Source organism: Trachypithecus francoisi, unplaced genomic scaffold (genome assembly GCF_009764315.1).
Source record: "Trachypithecus francoisi isolate TF-2019V2 unplaced genomic scaffold, Tfra_2.0 Lachesis_group16, whole genome shotgun sequence".
NCBI classification, from domain to species: Eukaryota; Metazoa; Chordata; class Mammalia; order Primates; family Cercopithecidae; genus Trachypithecus; species Trachypithecus francoisi.
The window spans coordinates 3,504,619-3,525,757 of record NW_022681461.1 but is presented as its reverse complement, the minus strand read 5'-3'; the positions used below and the strand labels follow the sequence as shown (position 1 = coordinate 3,525,757).

Genomic DNA, 21,139 nt, shown 5'->3' with positions numbered 1-21,139 from the left:
TGGAAAAAGGAGAAGAGACAGGAATACCAGAGGCAGTCCCTCAACCTTGGATTTCTCAGCCTCCATAACTGTAAGAAATAAATTTGTTTTATTTATAAAATACCTAGTTTCAGGAATTCTGATATAGGTAACAGAAAATGAACCAATATAGTACCTATGGTCCAAGATCTTTAAAGGGAGCTCCTAGGTCCAATATCTGGAAGAAATGTTACAACTAAATAACAAAAAGATTAAAATATGGGTAAAGGACTTAGACATTTCTCTAAAGATATACAAATAGCCAACAAGCACATGAAAAGATATTCAGCATCATTACTTATCAGGGAAATGCAAATCAAGACCACAATGAGGTACCACATCATGCCTACAAGGATAATTATATATATATATATATATATATTTTTTTTTTTTTTTTTTTGAGATGGGGTCTTACTCTGTTGTCCAGGCTGGAGTGCAGTGGTATGATCTCAACTCACTTTAAAAAGAAGGAAATTTTGACACACTGATGAACCTTGAAAACATTTTAGTACGTTAAATAACTCAGTCACAAAAGGGAAAACACTGTATGATTCGACTTATAGGAGGTACCTAGAATACTCACAATAGGGCAGACAGAAAGTAGAATGGTGGTTGTCAGGGATTTGAGGGACAGGGAGTGGAAAGTCTATAATGGACTTGGAGTTTCAGTTTGGGAAGGTGAAAAAGTTCTGGAGATGGACAGTGGTGTCGGTTGTCCCAAAATGAGAACGTACTTAAATGTTACAGAACTGTGTACACTTGGAAATGGTTAAAATGGGCCAGGCATGGTGGCTCACGCCTGTAATCGCAGCACTTTGGGAGGCCCAGGTGGGTGGAACACTTTGGGAGGCCCAGGTGGGTGGATAACCTGAGGTGAGGGGTTCGAGACCAGCCTGGCCAACATGGTAAAACCTCATCTCTACTAAAAATACAAAAATTAGCTGGGCATGGTGGTGCACACCTGTAATCCCAGCTACTCGGGAGGCTGAGGCATGAGAATTGCTTGAGCCCGGGAGGCAGAGGTTGCAGTGAGCCAAGATTATGCCCCTGAACTCCAGCCTGGGCAATAGAGGGAGACTCTGTCTCAAAGAAAAAAAAAAGGAATGGTTAAAATGATCAATTTTTGTTATGTATATTTTACCACGATTTTTAAAAATAAATGAGGTATTGATACTTCATTGACAATGTAGATGAACCCAGAAAACATTATGACAAGTGAAAGAAGGCAGAAATTGAAGGTCATATGTTGTGGTATGATTCCAATTATATGGAACATCCAAGATAGGTAAATTCATAGAAACACAAAGCAGATTGGCGGGTACCAGCGGCTGGGGGGAAGAGGGAACAGCGAGTGGCTGCTTGATGGGTACAGGGGTTGGTCTCCTTTGGTGTGAAGAAAATATTTTAGAACTAGAGGTGATGCTTGTTACAACTTTGTGAATATACTAAGTGCCTCTGAAATGTGTGTTTTAAATTGGCTAATTTTATATTATGTGAATTTCACCTCAATTTTTTGCAACAGAGACTCCTTCAGGGTGAGCAAAGGCCTGGAAACCAGTATGCAGATAAAGAAAAGGAGAGAAAGAGATAATCGGTGCATGCAGTTGTCAGCTGGCTGGGACCTGAGGAGAGTCACTTCTGGAGGCACCTGGTCTTTATCCCGGTCATCAGGTACAAGGCAGGCATTAATCCTGTGATCCTTATCTGAAGCTCAGGTTTGATTTGTTGTTTTCTTAAGTACCTAGTGTTATCCCCAAGCTTGTAATAATAGTTTCTTAATTGTTACAGCCAGTATCTCACCTTCAGAAGTAAGATGCTTAGGAAACCAAGACAAGGAACTGTGTGTTGCAAATACCATCACCCTGGAGAAGAGGTGGCAGGAAGTGACCTACAGAAAATGGAGCAATAGCCTAGAGCAAGAAACACAGAACAAAAGAGAAATGAGGGGTTAGGTAACCTCCTGGAAGCACCAGCGGGACAAGCACATATTCAGGGGCCTCCTAACAGACTCGACTTCCAGCATCTTCAGATGCGGATAGACATGTGACATAGACATTCAAGACTGGAGAACTCAGGGACTTCTGATTTATATCAAGAAATGCAAAGGCCGGGCGCGGTGGCTCACGCCTGTAATCCCAGCACTTTGGGAGGTCAAGGCAGGCAGATCATGAGGTCAGGAGATCGAGACCATCCTGGCTAACACGGTGAAACCCCGTCTCTGCTAAAAATATAAAACATTAGCCGGGCATGGTGGTGGGCGCCTGTAGTCCCAGCTACTTTGGGAGGTTGAGCCAGAAGAATGGTGTGAACTCGGGAGGTGGAGCTTGCAGTGAGCCAAGATCGCGCCACTGCACTCTAGCCTGGGTGACAGAGTGAGACTCTATTTCAAAAAAAAAAGAAAAAAGAAATGCATACACAGCAGACCTGTGCCTGTGGAGTGGAATTCTGGAAAAGCTCACAGCCCAGAACATAATGCAGACTCCCCCAGCCACAGCACCTTCCAATCCTGAGAAGAGTGCTGATTCTCCATCTGAGCACTCATTCTCCTGCAACATAAGGGGAGAGGATTTCACCTAAGGTTCAGACCAGCATCTCTAAACCCAGCTCCCCACCTCGGCCTGTTGGTGGCACTTGTAGGAGAAGGGGAGATAGTATGAAAAGAGCCACAACTGGAGTCACCTGGACAGGGTGGAGCTTGATGGAAACTGACATTTGTGTCCGTTGGAGGCAAATGTAGAATTTGGTATCTTCCCTAGTGTCAGGCACATGAAACTCTCCAGTGCCCATGACTTTTGACAGTGACTTCAGAGCACATCTGGGAGACCCATGTGGCCCAGGCTTCACACAGGCAGGAGCTCAGCTTCACTCACAGCAGGATTCCTAGTGCCAAGAACACCACAGGTGCATAGCAGATGATCAAAATAATTGTATGTGGCTGAATCAGTGAGGGGTGAGAGAGAGGACTTGATCCTAGCTGCAAACTAAGAGACCTCATTAAAACCTAACGTGGCTGGGCACGGTGGCTCACGCCTGTAATCCCAGCACTTTGGGAGGCCAAGGCGGGTGGATCACCTGAGGTCAGGAGTTCAAGACAAGCCTGGCCAACATGGCGAAACCCCGTTTCTACTAAAAATACAAAAAATACAAAAAACTAGCTTGGCATGGTGGCGGTGCCTGTAATCCCAGCTACTTGGGAGGCTGAAGCAGGAGAATCGCTTGAACCCAGGAGGCGGAGGTTGCAGTGAGCCGAGATTGCACCACTACACTCTAGCCTGGCAATAAGAGCGAAACTCCATCTCAAAGCAAAAAACAAACAAACAAGAAACACCTAACATGTGAGGTCTGGCACTGTGGCTCAGACCTGTAAGCCCGGGATTTTGGGAGGCTGAGGATGGAAGATTGTTTGAGCCTAGGAGTTCAAGACCAACTTGGTCAACATAGTGAGACCCTGTCTCTGGGAAAAAAAAAAATTACCTGGGCATGGTTACAGTCCTAGCTACTTGGGAGGCTGAGGCAGGAGGATTCCTAGAGCTCAGGAGTTTGAGGTTATGATTGCGCCACTGCATTCCAGCCTGGGCAACAGAGCGACACCCCGTCCCTCTACAAAAACTATATATATATATAGTGTATGTGTGTGATACCAGAAAAAAAAACCTATTCATTGTGGGGGACAAGAGCCTGACTTTGGAGGTGTATAAGCATGGAGTCGGGTTCAAATCAGGCTCTGATCTTTCTGGCTCTGTGCTATGGGGCAGGGCATATTACCAAGCTCAGCCTCAGCGTCTCTACCTGTGAAATGGGCTTGATTCGGTACCTACCACACAGGGCTACTGTAGAACTCTATGAATTAATGTTTGTGAAATATTTAGCATGGTACTCGACACATGGTACTCAGGAAGAAACAACTCTTGCTATTAAGTGCTTTGCACTTTGGTTTCCACAGAGCTAACAATTTTTACTGTCTAGCTTTGTGTCTTTGAGATTTTTGAGCTCTGAGAATGACCTCTTAAGACCCCAACACTTCTGGAAGTGGTCACACTTTGAGCTTTAGTAGCTGGCATATTTGTCAATTAGTTAACAGTGTGCTGCAAGCAAGTCCCTGTAGAGACTGTTCACGGGCATGAGCCACAGGGAGTACAGTGCGAGGTCTGTGGAGGTGGCAGCTGAGGATGTCAACAGGGAAAGCACAGAGTACCAAAGACAAAAGTTGCCCAGGACAGTTCTGTGTTAGCTACCTGGTGGCAGCATGGACACCCAAAGATAGAGCTGAAGACACCTCTAATGCAAGAGGCGGATGCCCCGGAGACGCGGCTTATTCCTTGGCTGATTCCTCAGCCCCGCCATCGTGCAGCTTTGTGACTTCCTGGAGTGCCTACATGTAAGAAGAAAAGTCCCAGGATAAAGAAATGTGGACATTCCACATATTTTAAAAAGAACTGGAGGGATGAAGAGGACGAGCTGTCCCAGTAGGCCCGGGACTGCCCTGGTTTTAACACTGAATGTTCCACATCCTGATAACCCTTAGTCCCAGGCAAATCAGGCCAGTTGGTCATCTAATTGGAGGTTATCAAAGGAGGTTGATTTTAGCATCCTCTTCCCTTTCCTGTTACATTGAGACCATAGGGTGCAATTGAATAAACTTGATTCGATTTCTTCAAAAAAGCCAGAAATTGATCTAATAGGTTTTTTTTTTAATTTTTTTTAAATTTTTTATTTTATTTTTTTATTTTTATTTTTATTTTTTTGAGGCGGAGTCTCGCTCTGTCACCCGGACTGGAGTGTAGTGGCCGGATCTCAGCTCACTGCAAGCTCCGCCTCCCGGTTTACGCCATTCTCCTGCCTCAGCCTCCCGAGTAGCTGGGACTACAGGCGCCCGCCACCTCACCCGGCTAGTTTTTGTATTTTTAGTAGAGACGGAGTTTCACTGTGTTAGCCAGGATGGTCTCGATCTCCTGACCTCGTGATCCGCCCGTCTTGGCCTCCCAAAGTGCTGGGATTACAGGCTTGAGCCACCGCGCCCGGCCGATCTAATAGGTTTTGCTTGTATTTGGTAATTGAATTGGACTGTATACAGTCTGCATGTTTACCTTATTTTCCATTATATAATGATACCAAATATCACAATGATTTTTAAAAATTAATGTCTTTAGTAGTGGATTACTAGGTGTTGAAATGCTTTATAATATACTTATGAAAAGATTTGTACAAACAATTTTATCCTCCACGTGACATTTAGGAAAGTTTAGTCTGGCTGGGCACGGTGGCTCACTCCTGTGATCCCAGCATTTTGGGAGGTCAAGGCGGGCAGATCACCTTAGGTTAGGAGTTCCAGACCAGCCTGGCCAACATGGTGAAACCCCGTCTCTACTAAAAAAATACAAAAATTAGCCCAGTGTGGTGGCATGCACATGTAGTCCTAGCTACTTGGGAGGCTGAGGCAGCAGAATCACTTGAATCCGGGAGTTGGAGGTTGCCGTGAGCCAAGATCACGCCACTGCACTCCAGCGCAGGAGACGGGGTGAGACTCTGTTTCAAAAAGAAAGAAAAGAGAAGAGAAAAGATGAAAAGAAAAGGAAAGGTTTAGTTTGAAACTCCGTTACTGAAAGTTCTTTGGGTTGGAGGAGGTGGGAGGCAGTATCTTTTTGCTGTTATATTTCTTATACTCCAGTGTCAGTGAAACTACATCATCCTTTGTAAAATCAATGAAATCCCTGTCAATTTATCTGATACTTTATCATCTATAATTTTTCAAGACATCTATTTGGTTGAAGTGCCTTCATCAATTGATGGACTGTACCTCAGTCTGGTTTGGCAATTTATATATTATTTTCATCTGAGTTTATCTTCTGTGTTTCATCGGCTTCACTAGGGTCCGTGGTTCTAGTGGATGACAAGAACCCCAATCTTCCATACAGGGTGCAATTTGGCCATTGGTTTTAACTCAGGTCATGGCATAGCAGTTGCATTTCTATGGAAACAAAGCTAACCTTGGAAATGGACTCTAATCAAAGACTCACTAACATCAAACAAGTCATAACCACATTAAGTAATGACTTAAAGGCAAAAATCAATAGTAATTCACTTTGAGCATTTAAAGAGTCAGGCTCTCAGTCACTGTCTTTGAGATTATGAAAGGATAGCAGAAAACAGCTCATTCAACTGCCTTATTTAATAGATGAGCTCACAGAAATGAAGTAACTCAGTCAAAGTGACATTGGTTTTCATGGCTAAGTGCAGGAACTGGAAAATAATGGGAGTATTGTTAGAAATTACAATAATATTGAAATTTGACTTCAAGCTAATGAGTCAAGTATGAAGATATTAACTTCACAAACTCAATAGCAAACATGTCCTAAGAGAAAAGACAATTTTATTTAGCACTATCTTTTTTTTGCAAAAGATTTATAATAAGATAAAGAAAATAAAGTTTGTCTGCTAAGAGAACAATGGATTACTTCCATAATTTCTTGAACAACTGTAATGAAGCCAGAGTATCCCAAGCTTCCCTAGCCTGAAACAGTCTACCACATGAACGTGAGGCTGTAGCCTCACACCTCTGAGCACCTCCTCACTATCCACATCTGCTCATGGTGGGGTTTAGTCCCTACCCAAGTGTCACCCTAGTCTTGCCCATGAGGACATACACAGTGGACTCAAGTGCCAGTCCACCTGTATTTTTGGGCCTTTCTCTCATGATGGTGGCTTTCGCTGTGATGCTCCCATGCCCTTCGAGCCCTGAGTGCAAGGCCAAGCTGCCCCACAGCCCCCTAGCTGCTGCTCAGTTCCCCACCCCACAGATGGGAGGTATGCTCCTCCCATTCTGGGTCTCAGTAGGTCACCTGGGCCCTGGTCCTCTGAAAGCCTATTGAATACAAGTCAGTAACACAAGACTGTTTTATTCACTACCCATACAATTCAAGAAATCCAATTTGCGAGCCAGTATTGACTTGAGGCCAAAACCTCCAGGGTCATTCTGCCCCAGCTTGAATCCTGGCACCACTTATTGCTATGTGATCTCAGATGCCATAACCAATCTCTCTAATTCTGTTTCCCTGCATTTAAAATGCAGACAATGCCCATGGTTTGCCCTAATGACTCAATGACTGTGTATTAAAGGGCTTATTATTGGCCTGTCATGTCTCAATAAATGTGCTACCGTTCTTTCTCTGTGTTGACCCTGGATGTACAATTGCAAATAAAACAAATACTTGTCTTCAGGATGCTTGCAGTCTAGTGGGCCAGTTGGATTTATTTCAGTTCAACCATTGGCTAACAGATGAACAATAAAAAGTATTGTCAAAAAGATGAACATCCAGAAAGAGTCTATTTGGTATACAGATAATTGTGATAAATACAACAAAAATATGTGCACAGGGTAAAAAGTAACAGGGAGAGTGACCAGGAGACTTTAAAATTATAGTAATGTGATCCAGGCTACATTGACTGGCACTTTCCAAACACTCTCCACAGGGGAACCAGGATGGGATCAATCCTAACACCTTCTCACTCATTCAACTAAGGCAGTGAGGAATGGGAACAGACAGAAAGGGGTGGTTTAAGCCAGCACTCAAAGTGTTAAAATCAAACCGGTGGAAAAGGATCAGCTGACCAGGCTGAAGGGAAACGCAAACTAACCAAACTAACCAAAGGAGGTGACACAATGCTCAGCGAGTCAACAGCAAGAAGACAAGGGTCTTGGCTGTGGCTTCCACTGGAGTTCGGAAGTACGGAATTTTCCTCCTACACAGTGGCCTTCAGTGTTGTGCTTGTTGATCCTTAAAAGAATGTTGGTCAGGTGCAGTGGCTTGTGCCTTTAACCCCAGCACTTGGGGAGGCCAAGGCAGGAGAATCCTTGAGGCCAGGAGTTTGAGACCAGACTGAGCAACAAAGTGAAACCAACCTTGGCTCTACAACAGCAACAACAACAAACTAGCTGGGCATGGTGGTGCACGCCTGTAGTCTCAGCTACTCTGGAGGCTGAGGTGGGAAGATTGCTTGAGCACAGGAATTTGAGGCTGCAGTGAGCTATGATCATGTCACTGTACTCCAGCCTAGGTGATAGAGTGAGACCCTGTCTCCTAAGGAAAAAAAAAAAATGTTAACAAACTGTTTAACACCCCCTGTACACTTTTAAGTTGACATTTAAGTTTACCATTAGTTTGTAGATAAAGAGTGTATTTTCCAGGATATTGTAGACTGGCTTTCAGTATATTTTTGTCAGACTTTTGAGGCCGATTTGGCTCTTTTGCTTAATGGAAAATGGGCGTGTTTAGGTCTCAGGGTATGCTCATGAGCAGGCCGGGATGGGTGGGAGGCTTTGGTGAGGTGGCAGAAGGGTGATTGGACTGGGAGGAAAAGAGGAACTTGGAGAACAGAGACACTTCAGGGAGCAGGTTAGCTGTAAGAAAAAGTACACGCTTAGGACGAGGGCCTGGAAATTGGTCATCTAAAAGCTATCCATGGCCACGTAACCCCTGAAAAGTCTTTCCACATTACAAGGGGTATACGTACCCTAGTTTGAACACCAACGCTTACGTTCTCTCAAGTTCACAGTGTGTGCCAGGATTGAGTGAATTAAAAAGTGTAGCATCAGGGTAGACAATGATAGTAGTGCTAGGCAAAGTTACTCAAAACTTGGACACAAAGTAAAGAGATTCCACTTCCATCAATGTCATGCTATAAGACGACTGTCTGACAAACCCACCCAACGGTCTTCTGACTCAAAGGGTTTTGACTATTTATTTTTGATATTATGACTGATTAGGCTCAGATATTTTACAACCCTGTAAAGTTAGAAATTGTGTCCTAAGAAACTGATGAGTTGGTTTTCTTTTCCATGGTGGAAAAATGAGAACCCCCAACTGCTACAGTTTGATTGCCCAATAGGACATTCACTGGGGCTACATCTAATGTACTGACATTAATTCATCCTTCCATTTTGTTCACACTGACTGTAATAATCCTAATTTTTCAAATTCTGTTTTGAACCTGCTTTATGGGTTCCCTTATTACTGAGATAAATAAAATGTGGGCATGTGCTCACTATCTCTTGGGTAAGATTTTTTGTTTGTTTGTTTGTTTTTGTTTTTTGAGATGGAGTCTCACTGTGTTGCCAGGCTGGAGTGCAGTGGCGTGACCTTGGCTCATGCAACCTCTGTCTCCCGGTTTCAAGCGATTCTCCTGCCTCAGCCTCCTGAGTAGCTGGAATTACAGGCATCCACCACCACACCTGGCTAATTTTTGTATTTTAGTAGAGATGAGGTTTCTCCATGTTGGCCAGGCTGGTCTCAAACCCCTGACCTCAAGTGATCTGCCTGCCTTGGCCTCCCAAAGTGCTGGGATTACAGGCGTGAGCCACCGCGCCCAACAAGATTATGTATTTTTTTTTTTTTTTTAACATTCAGAGAACTATATGTTGACAGAAATCTAAACAAAGTGTCCAGAAGGTGCAAGGAAAGGTTTTGCAATATGGAAAGGGAAACTTGGAGAAGACCTGGTGGAGACCATACTTGAGCTGAGTCTTAACAGGAATTAGACAAATGGCTGGAGGAGAAGGAGAAAGAGGCTATTTCAGACTGAGGGAGCCTCACATGTGATGGGAGCCCAATGACATGGGTGTAGAAAAATGCCAGGAGAGAAGGCTGACAGGTGGGCAGAGGCCAGAGCCTGAGGCATTCATGTCATGCTAACGCGCCAGAGGCTTTTCCTTCATGAAAATGGGATATCTTGAAGAATTTTTAGCAAGAAAGTGACGTAGTAAGATAGATTTGTATTTCAGAAAGACCATTTTTTTTCAAACTTTTAGGTTTAGGGGTACATGTGCACGTTTGTTATATAGGTAACCTAGTGTCATGGGGGTTTGTTGTACAGATTGTTTTGTCACCCAGGTACTAAGCCTAATACCCAATAGTTATTTTTTTTCAAATCCTCTCCCTCCTCCCACCCTCCACCCTCAAGTAGTCCCCACTGTCTCTTGTTCCCCTATTTGTGTCATTGAGTTCTTATCAATTAGCTCCCACCTATAAGTGAGAACATGTGGTATTTGGTTTTCTGTTTCTGTGCTAGTTTGCTAAGGATAATAGCCTTTAGCTCCATAAGTGGTCAAGCAAAAGATATGATCTCATTATTTCCTATGGCTGCATACTATTCCATGGCATGTATGTACCACATTTTCTTTATCCAGTCTGTCATTGATGGCCGTTTAGGTTGATTCCATGTCTTTGCTATTGTGAATAGTGCCACCATAAACATACATGTGCATGTGTCTTTATGATAGAATGATTTATATTCCTCTGGGTAATATACCCAGTGATGGGACTGCTACGTTGAATGATAGTTCTGTTTTTAGCTCTTCAAGGAATTGTCACAGTGCTTTCCACAATGATTTGAACTAATTTACACTCCCACCAACAGTGTAAAAGCATTCCCTTCTCTCTGCAACCTTGTCAGAATCTGTTATTTTTTGACTTTTTAATAGTGGCTATCCTGACTGGTGTGAGATGGTATCTCACTGTGGTTTTGATTTGCATTTCTCTAATGATAAGTGATATTGAGCTTTTTATCATATGTTCATTGGCCGCAGGTATGTTTTCTTTTGAAAATTGTCTGCTCATGTCCTTTGCCTACTTTTTAATGGGGTTGGTTTTTTTTTCTTGTTGATTTGTTTGAGTTCCTTATATTAATAGAGGCTGGATATTAGACTTTTGTCAGATGCATAGTTTGCAAAAATTTTCTCCCATTCTGTAGGTCATTTACTCTATTGATAGTTTCTTAACTATGTAGAAGCTCTTACATTTAATTAGATCCCATTTGTCAATTTTTGCTTTTGTCACAATTGCTTTTGGTGAGAAAGACTAATTCTGTGTGAAGAGTACATGCATAAGTGGAAGTGAACCCAAAGATATACAGCAAACTACTGAGAAATTGGAAGGCTATGAACTAAGGCAGTAAGCAGGCATAGAACAATCTGACTTTGATGTACGAGTGGTGAAAGAGATAGGAGGTGAGAAAGGGTATAAGCAAGATTTGATCATTGACTATGTGAGGGTGACAAGGAAAAAGAGGAGTTGACTTACATCAGCAGTTCCTGCTTCTGGCATGGAGACGGTTGTGAAGACAGTTGTGAAGACTACAGGGACAGCAGGCAGCATGCTGCATACATTTCTAGCATGTGAAACAGAAGTAGGGCAAGGAAAAATGTCCTTACATTCCTACTTTTTACATGATTCACACACATTGTAGAATAAACCCTTTGCCTGGGTCACTCAAAATTCCACCTTATTATTATTATTATTATTACACTTTAAGTTCTAGGGTACATGGGCACAATGTGCAGGTTGTTACATAGGTATACATGTGCCATGTTGGTTTGCTGCACCCATTAACTCATCATTTACATTAGGTATTTCTCCTAATGCTATCCCTCCCCCTGCCCCCCACTCCACAACAGGCCCCCATGTGTGATGTTTCCTGCCCTGTGTCAAGGTTTTCTGTCCTTGTGATAGTTTGCTCAGAATGATGGTTTCCAGCTTCATCCATGTCCCTACAAAGGACATGAACTCATCCTTTTTTATGGCTGCATAGTATTCCATGGTGTATATGTGCCACATTTTCTTAATCCAGTCTATCATTGATGGACATTTGGGTTGGTTCCACGTTTTTGCTATTGTGAATAGTGCCACAATAAACATACATGTGCAGGTGTCTTTATAGTAGCATGATTTATAATCCCCCGGGTATATACCCAGTAATGGGATCATTGGGTCAAATGATATTTCTAGTTCTAGATCCTTGAGGAATCACCATACTGTCTTCTACAATGGTTGAACTAGTTTACACTCCCACCAACAGTGTAAAAGCATTGCTATTTCTCCACATCCTCTCCAGCATCTGTTGTTTCCTGACTTTAATGATCACCATTCTAACTAAAATCCCACCCTTTTTATAAAATGTTTGCCTGGTCCATCTGACTCTGAATCATCTTGGTATGTATAATTGCCAAATATACTTTTTTTTCAGATGGCAATTCACATCTGCCTTTTAGCCTAGTGCTGAATGGAAGGCAAATAATTGAGGAGGTTCAGTAAGGATAGTTCTCCATGAAAAAAAAAAAGCGCCAACCAAACTGAATACTCTCAAATAGGACTCATTATGCACTGCAAATACTGAAAACAAGTTTTGATTAGAACTTTATCTTAAACTAAAATCTGTTGCTAGGCTTACCCTTGTAATCCCAGCACTTTGGGAGACCAAAGCGGGCAGATCACCTGAGGTCAGGAATTTGAGACCAGCCTGGCCAACATGGTGAAGCCGCATCTCTACTAAAAATACAAAAGTTAGCCGGGCGTCGTGGTGATCCCAGCTACTCAGGAGGCTGAGGCCAGAGAATTGTTTGAACTCGGGAGGTGGAGGTTGCAGTGGACTGATATTGTGCCACTATACTCTAGCCTAGGTAACAGAGTGAGATACCGTCTGAAAAAACAAAAAAATCATCTGGGTCTGGTAGTATGCGCCTGTGGTCCCAAGCTATTGGGAAGCCGAGACAGGAGAATTGCTTGGGCCCGGGAGGCAGAGGTTGCAGTGAGCCAAAATCGCACCACTTCACTCCAGTCTGGGTGACAGAGCAAGACACCATCTCAAAAAAAAAAAAAAAAAAAATTATCTGGGTGTGGTAGTATGCACCTATAATCCCAGCTACTTGGGAAGCTGAGATAGGAGAATTGCTTGAGCCTGAGAGGCGGAGGTTGCAGTGAGCCGAAATTGCACCACTGCACCCCACACTCCAGCCTGGGTGAGAGAGCGATTATTCCATCTCAAAATAAAAAAAAAAAACTGTGAAAATAAGTTTATCTTAACATATTAGGTTATAATTGCAATTACAAAGTAGTGCTTGGAACAAACAAAACTAAGTGAAATGTGTTTTAAACATTTAGACAATTATCGTAAGACAGTCTGATATCCTTTCACACAGGGAACAGCAGACAGGTGCAGAAAGAGCAACAAAGATACCATGTGACCATGTGGAGGTATTGCTTTATACACCTTGGCTGGGATCTGGGCCATGCAGGTGCCAGCTCTGGATTTCCTTCCCAGCAGACAACTGCCAGTACAAGGAGACTCACATACATTATTGAACAACTCAATTGCATCATACTTTTAAAAAGATTCAAATTATATATAAAAGTGATGAATTCAATACCATTTACCCCTTTCTGTTGATTACAAAGTGACCACACAAGGGAATATTTAGGGTCGTGTGGTGATAGATGCATAACTCTACCTATTTCTCTTGAACTCCTGGTCTCAAGTGATCCTCCCACCTCGACCTCCCAAAGGCCTTACAGGCCTGAGCCACTGCACCTGGCCCATCCATTTGTCAAAATCCACATTAACTATACACTACAGAGAGTTAACTTTATGCAAAGTAAAGTGGGATCTTAGGATAGAATGGCTGGTAGGACAAATGAACTTAATTATATTACAAAGGTATTTTATAACCTCACCAGAGTGAATGGGGAAAAAATAAATTGATTTGAGTAAATAAATAAATAAATAAATAAAATTTTGATTGATTACTCAATTTATTTGTGTAAATAAAATAGAAATTGAATTGATTTGGAAAACTGTTTTGACTGGCTATCAGGATAAAGACAAAAAGAACTGTACATAAACACTATAGTTGGAAAACTTGCTTCCACAGAGTTAGAAATTCTGAAACTACATGTATTGTTAACATACACACACACTCACATAAGTAGAGAGAGAGAGAGAGAGAACACAGCACCCAGATCCATATCATTGCTGGGAGAATTAAGTGCTGCCCATAGACTCAGAAAGGACAACTGGAAGCTTGTGCATGGTCTCTTGTGGACTCGGCTGCCTCTTACCTTTGCTGATTTTCTTTTTTTTTTTTTTTTTTTTTTTTTTTGTTGAGACGGAGTCTCACTCTGTCGCCCAGGCTGGAGTGCAGTGGCCAGATCTCAGCTCACTGCAAGCTCCGCCTCCCGGGTTGATGCCATTCTCCTGCCTCAGCCTCCCGAGTAGCTGGGACTACAGGCGCCCGCCACCTCGCCCGGCTAGTTTTTTTTTTTTTTTTTTTTTTTAGTAGAGACGGGGTTTCACCGTGTTAGCCAGGATGGTCTCGCTCTCCTGACCTCGTGATCCGCCCGTCTCGGCCTCCCAAAGTGCTGGGATTACAGGCTTGAGCCACCGCGCCCGGCCACCTTTGCTGATTTTCATCTGTATCCTTTCACTGTAATAAACTGTAACTATGAGTAAAATAGCTTTTTGGGGTTCTTCTAATGAATCATTAAACCAGAGAATAGTCTTGGGGATTAAAGACTCTCAGTTATTAGATACCCTATTTTAGCATTAAGTTTAACCCAATCTTAATATCCAGCTTTCTGTAATCCCAGCACTTTGGGAGGCCGAGACGGGCGGATCACGAGGTCAGGAGATGAGACCATCCTGGTTAACACGGTGAAATCCTGTCTCTACTAAAAAATACAAAAAACTAGCCGGGGGAGGTGGCGGGCGCCTGTAGTCCCAGCTACTCCAGAGGCTGAGGCAGGAGAATGGCGGGAACCCGGAGGCGGAGCTTGCAGTGAGCTGAGATCCGGCCACTGCACTCCAGCCTGGGCGACAGAAAGAGACTCCGTCTCAAAAAAAAAAAAAATCCAGCTTTTAAGACCAGATGATTAATTTATTTAAAGCGAAAAATCTCAACAAAAGTATTAAATAGAAATCAGCAAGGAGGGGAACAATGGCTCACACCTATAATCCCAGTACTTTGGGAGGCTGAGGTAGGAAGATTGCTTGAGCCCAGGAGTTGGAGACCAGCCTGGGCAACATAGTGAGACACTGTCTCTACCAAAAATAAAAAAGGTGCCAGGCATGGTTTTATGCACCTGTGGTCCCAGCTACCCAGGAGGCTGAGGTGGAAGGATCACTTGAGCCCAGGAGGTCAAGGCTGCAGTGAGCTGTGATCGCGCCACTGAACTCCAGCCTAGGTGACAGAGCAAGATTCTGTATCAAAAAAAAAAAAAAAAAAGCAAATTGAATTTCTCCTCTTAGGAAAAAGAACTGTATTAGCATATATTACTCTGACATAGCTGATACGGCAATATCAACCATCAAAGATATAATGGTATACTTATCTGGTATAATTTATAAATTTGCCTCAGTAGAATCACAGCTTATTCTGTAGTTAAATATATACACTGCTAGTATTATAGCAAACTTTAGTGGCTTTTGTGATAAAGAAAATAAACTTCAAAAACTTTCATTATTCCCTCTAGAATAACTTTATTGTGAGTCTTTTTAAGAAGACAGTCCAGGCTGGGCACAGTGGCTCACACCCCTAATCCCAGCACTTTGGGATGTTGAGACGGGCAGATCACTGGAGGTCAGGAGTTAGAGGCCATTCCAGCCGGCATGGTGAAACCCTGTCTCTACCAAAAATACAAAAATTGGCTGGGTGTGGTGGCAGGTGCCTGTAGTCCCAGATACTCGGGAGGCTGAGGCACCACAATCGTTTGAACCCAGGAGGCGGGGGTTGCAGTGAACTGAGATCGCACCACTGTACTCCGAACTGAGCAACAGAGAGAGACTGTCTCAAAACAGAACAAAAAAAGTCTACAAAATTTTCTGTTTCATGGATACAGGAATCAGAAAATGATACCCAAGCTCATAAGTGGCATAAACATAATACTCAAACAGCATGACATAATGCATACATTCCCTTTGTTTTGAAAACTATTATTTAAAACAATCATTCAGAAAAGTAGACAAATCTGGCTGGGTGTAGTGGCTCACGCCTGTAATCCCAGCACTTTGGGAGGTCGAGGAGGGTGGATCACCTGAGATCAGGAATTCAAGAACAGCCTGGCCAACATGGTGAACTTGTCTCTACTAAAAATACAAAAGTGAGTCATGTCGTGGCATGCACATGTAATCCCAGCTACTCGAAAGGCTGAGGCAGGAGAATTGCTTGAACCCGGGAGGCAGAGGTTGCAGTGAGCCGAGATCGAGCCACTGATCTAGGCTGGGCGACAAGAGCGAAATTTTGTCTCAAGGAAAAAAAAAAAAAAGGCCAGGCCAGCATGGTGAGTCCGAGGGGGGCGGATCACTTGAGGTCAGAAATTCAAGACCAGCCCAGTCAACATGGTTAAACCCCGTCTCTACTAAAAATACAAAAATTAGCTGGGCGTGGTGACGTGCACCTGTAATCCCAGCTACTCCACAGGCTCAGGCAGGAGAGTCGCTTGAATGCGGGAGACAGACGTTGCAGTCAGCCTAGATCACGCCACTGATCTAGGCTGGGTGACTGTAGCCCGGGTAACAGAGCGAGACTCTGTCTCAAATAAAAAGTAACAGTCAAAGACTTCTGCAAAGTGTGTGTGTGTGTTTGGGGGTGGTGGGTGGGAAGAGAAAGAGAGGCTTTTTTTTTTTTTTTAGACGAAGTCTCACTCTGTCGCCCAGGCTGGAGTGCAGTGGCACCATCTCGGCTCACTGCAACCTCTGCCTCCTGGGTTCAAGTGATTCTCTTGCCTCAGCCTCCCAAGTAGCTGGGATTACAGGTGCCCACCACCACGCCTGGATAATTTTTGTATTTTTAGTAGAGATGTGGTTTCACCATGTTGGCCAGGCTGGTCTGGAACTCTTGACCTCAGGCAATCCACCCACCTCTGCCTGCCAAAGTGCTGGGATTACAGGCGTGAGCCACCCAGCCCGGCCTGAAAAAATTCTTAAATGAAATAACTTTAATTCAATTAAAATTATTAATCTTGTTAATAGAAATTTTATTCTTTTTTCTATTGATGTTTGTAAAAAGATCAAAATATATTATTGTTTTGTAGCCTTTTCTTTTTTTGTTTTTTTGAGACAGAGCCTCACTCTGTCACCCAGGCTGGAGTGCAGTGATGCTATCTTGGCTCACTGCAACCTCTGGCTCCCAGGTTCAAACTATTCTCCTGCCTCAGCCTCCCGAGTAGCTGGGATTACAGGTGTGGGCCACCAAGCCCGGCTAATTTTTTGGTTTTTTTTGTTTTTTTTTTTTAAGTAGAGACAGGGTTTCACCACGTTGGCCAGGCTGGTCTCTAACTCCTGACCTCAGGTGATCCAGCCGCCTCGGCCTCCCAAAGTGCTGGGATTACAGGCGTGAGCCACTGCACCAGGCCTCTAGGCTTTTTTATACTTCAGTATTACGTAAATATCTTTCAAATTAAATAAACATAAAAAGCCAGGCTTTTCCAACGGTGTCCTACACATTCTGCAAGATATTAATCATGTTTCAGGAATAAAAGTGTTGTGTTCAAGTACGTTTGGGAAACATTGCTATTATATTATTTTCTTCTTGGAGAATCATAGAAAAACTTGAGAGGTTGGTGGGTTGGCGCAAACCAAGACCAAAACTGTACTGCAATCACTACCAAACCCCCCCGAGTTTGCTCCTCCCCACGTGCTAGGCTCAGTCCACTCTCTCCGGAAAAAGAAATCGGGGGGGGGGGGGGTCTCGAGATGACGTATTTCCCGCGCGCCGCGAAGTCCTGACGCCAAGGCGCCAGTCGCGAGGTGAAGGCGGGGTCTGAAGTGGGCGCGGCGTCGCTAGAGGCTACTCAGGCGCGGGACCCGTTCTCGAGGCGGGAGCCGGGGTGCGGGGCGGGGCCTCCTGCCTGGCGCCCGCCTGTGGGGAGGCGGGACGGGGCACAGTTGCTTGACCATCCAGCCCGCCCCTGACGCCGCCGGCAACTGCGAGAGTCGGGGTCGGAGCGGTTTGCTAAGTGGTTGGTTCCTAGAGCTGCGGTCCTTTGCTAACCTGACCCGCAGCTTCAGCCTCCGCCGCCTCCTCAGCCCTCGGCGCCGCCGCTGGCGCCGCCGCCCGACCCGCAGGCCGCCGCGGGCCGCAGAGCCCATGAGGGCGCGGGCACCGCCGCCGCTTCCGCGGCGTCGCCGTCGTCCCGGAGCGCCCCGAGCTGGCGCGGGCATGGCCGCGGCATGAGCGTGGAGCCGCCGCCGGAGCCGGAGGAGAAGGCGGCGTCGGAGCCTGAGGCGGGAGCCATGCCGGAGAAGCGCGCGGGCGCGCAGGCCGCGGGGAGCAGCTGGGTGAGCGCGGGCGCGGGGCCCGGCGGCCTGAATCCCGGGAAGGCTGGGTGGGGTCGCACCTGGGGCCCGCGAGCCCGTCGCTCCGGGCAGGGGCTTCGGCTCTCGGAAAGCGGGTCTTTTTCCGTGGAGGGAGAGGCGAATTCATCACGAATACAGATTTTCCCTACTGACTGCTCATTGCAGACAGAACTTTACAGGATTTGGTTATTGTTTGAAAAGGCGCTGGACATGGGACAGTGAATATAAGTAGTCATTTGGTTATTCCAGAGTTCTCCATCCCTGTAACAGTGGATAACAGTTTTCCTGGCGCAGTTTCTGCCCAAGTCTACATGGAAAACGGGTGGGGAGCATTTGAATCAGACCGTCGACCGGGAAGTTGGCGGCAGATGCCGGGCAGCGCCTCGCTGCTCCTTCCGTGTCCTCCCGGCGTCGGAGGGGCGGTCGCAGCGACGGGGAGCAGAGTTTCAGGGGCGTTGCTGGGGACCAGCTGAGGAGCAAGTTAGGCCGGCCTCTTTCTCCAGTTTTACTTTTACTTGAGGTCGAGATGGCTTCTGACAATAATACAGAAGCAGTTGAGCCCTGACTTAATTGGCCTGGTTTCGGCAGAACAGGCCTCGTCTGTGTCCGTGGTTTCATATGGTGGAATATCCGAGAGGGCTTGTCGTTTCTTCAAGGCCTAAGCTGAAAAAGGACTTTTTGTTTTTTGGTCTTAGTGCCTGAAATATAGAGAATGTTACAGTGAATAGAAACTCTGACACAATGGGAAAGTTTTCCCAAAGAAAAGTAGAAATTTAAATACATGCTTTTTGGCTTTAGATTTTTAGCGTACATACCTGATTTTGTTTTTAGTTGAAGAATGCTAAGTGTTTACATGAACGTATTTGGGGGATGTGAATCCCTTTTAGTTTGGGAGGGCAGGTGAAGCAGGAGGAGCACTAGGTAGAACGGAGCCGGCAGAGCTGGTTTTTCGTCCTGATTTTGCCTGAACAGTGCGCGCTCTGGACAGGGTATTGAAACAGCCTTGCTCCTCAGTGCCTAATCTGTAAAATGAGGACTTAGTTGAAGTCCCCTCCCAGCCCAAGTGACTCCCTAGTTTTGAAAAGCATTTCAAAGGTAAGATCTGTAATATGAGAAGCTTATCTTGTCGGGGGAGAGGAATTCTGTAGCATTGCTTTCTCTCATTTTGATTCGTGTTAGGTAGACTTGTCCTCTTCCTGCTTGCTACACAAAACTAAAGCACCAGTTCCTCCTTCTGTCTTCTGTCTTCCATGAATTGATGGACAGTAATAACTAACCGGTGGCCCAGCTAGTAACCTGCGAGGTAGCTTCCTTCATCCCTTCCCATACTTAAAACAACCAGAAAGTCCAGCTAAGTTTATTAGATACAGATTTTAGGTTTTTATCATCTCCTATGCATTTTTGTGCTCATTTCCTCAGCATTTTTGACCCAGACTTGGGACTATCTCTTTCAAGACCCTTGCTCACCCCAGCGTCAGTCCACCTTGCACATGGCTGAGTAGTGTGTTCTAGCATGTGAAGATGATCATTGCTGCTGTCCTTAATTTTTTTCATTGGCTCCTTATGACTTACAGAATAAAAAATAAATTGGCAGGTTGGAGCATTATTAGCATAGTGATTAGACGAGCATGCTTGGAATCCCAGTTTCCACAGTTTGGTAAGTTAACGTAACTCCTGATTAATAATGGCATTTACCTCATAGGGTTGTAAGGGTTGCTGCAACTTGGCATCTAGTAAGCCCTTAATACATATTAATGTTATTGTTTTTTAATAATCTTCGCATGTATGATTGAACGATCACAATCTATAGGTGATCTTTTGACCGTGATAAAAGGAGTAGTTGTCTCCCATTTCCTAATGTTGACAGGAACTAGACCCCAACCTAAAAATTAAAGTTGCTAAATTTATGTGCCTAAGAGCAGAAATTTGTGAGGGATGTTTACTCAAAAAAACCTAGATTCAGTTTATTCCCCAATTCTTTCTCCGTTGGATCCTGATGGTAACCTGATTTTGGGCATGGGTAAATTCCTGCCTGATCTTTCCTCCTCTCTGAGAACGCATGGAGTTGCTGTTAATAAACTGATGAATACTGAGTTTTCTTCGTGTTTGCTGTAGAGAGAAGACTAGCGTGAGCAGGTAGCAGTGTTTTTCTGAGTGTGTGGACGTTGGGAGAACAGTGAATGCTTTTGATGATGTATGTTCGTGTCATATGCTAGTACCCCTGAATTATGCCATTTTTCCTGTTTGCAGTTTCCAATGTCACCTCCGGGTGCTGTGTCCTATAGCCCCTGTATGAATTGATTTCATTTTAATGTGTTGGAATTTCCTTACAGCTTGGTTTCAGTGACACTGACGATTTCAGGTTCTTAGATGCTACTAGTAATCACAGGGAAGATTGTCCAGCTGATAACTTTTTTCTTTTTTGTTTTTTGTTTTATTTTGAGATAGGGTCTTGCTCTATCATCCAGGCTGGGATTCAGTGGCCAGTCATGGCTCACTGCAGCGTTAAATTCTTGGGCTCAAGCAGTCCTCTCACCTCAGCCTCCTGAGTAGCTGGGACAACAGATATGTGCCACCATGCCTGGCTTTTTTTTTTTATTTTTTTAAATTTACTTTTGTAGAGATGGAGTGTTGCTCTGTTTCCCAGGCTGGTCTCAAACTCCTGGGCTCAAATGATCCTCTTGTCTCAGCCTCCCAGTGTTGGGATTACAGGTTAGAACCACTGTGCCTGGCCCTTCAACTTTTTTCTACCTTGTTTGGCAAAAAGGTATATTGACCAGAAAAAGATACTGGCAAAGAGATGTCATAATCTGAAAAATAAAAGAGAATCAAGTATTTGCTCCAAGAGATCATTTCCTTCTAGAAAAGGGAGGTATGCAGCTGGGCGCGGTGGCTCACACCTGTAATCCCAGCACTTTGGGAGGCCGACGTGGGCGGATCACGAGGTCAACAGATCAAGACCATCATGGCCAACATGTTGAAATCCTGTCTCTATAAAAAT

The 21,139-nt window shown here is 44.4% G+C and overlaps 1 protein-coding gene and 1 long non-coding RNA gene across 2 annotated transcripts in view; one reads left to right on the top strand and one right to left on the bottom strand.

The window, feature by feature from the left end:
- Positions 1-917: 917 nt before the first annotated feature.
- On the bottom strand, positions 918-16,318 carry LOC117098312. The gene is made up of 3 exons (XR_004443326.1): positions 16,260-16,318; positions 6,553-6,558; positions 918-994 (listed from the first exon to the last, which is right to left on the bottom strand). It is a non-coding gene; the product is annotated as an uncharacterized LOC117098312 (long non-coding RNA).
- A 1,352-nt stretch (positions 16,319-17,670) lies between these two features.
- The window catches only part of MFSD14B (major facilitator superfamily domain containing 14B), a 79,326-nt gene continuing 75,857 nt past the window's right edge, over positions 17,671-21,139 (top strand). The window contains exon 1 of the mRNA XM_033236700.1: positions 17,671-18,120. Within this exon, the coding sequence (XP_033092591.1) occupies positions 18,013-18,120 (108 nt within the window). The 5' untranslated portion in view covers positions 17,671-18,012. The remainder of the gene's footprint in view (positions 18,121-21,139) is intronic.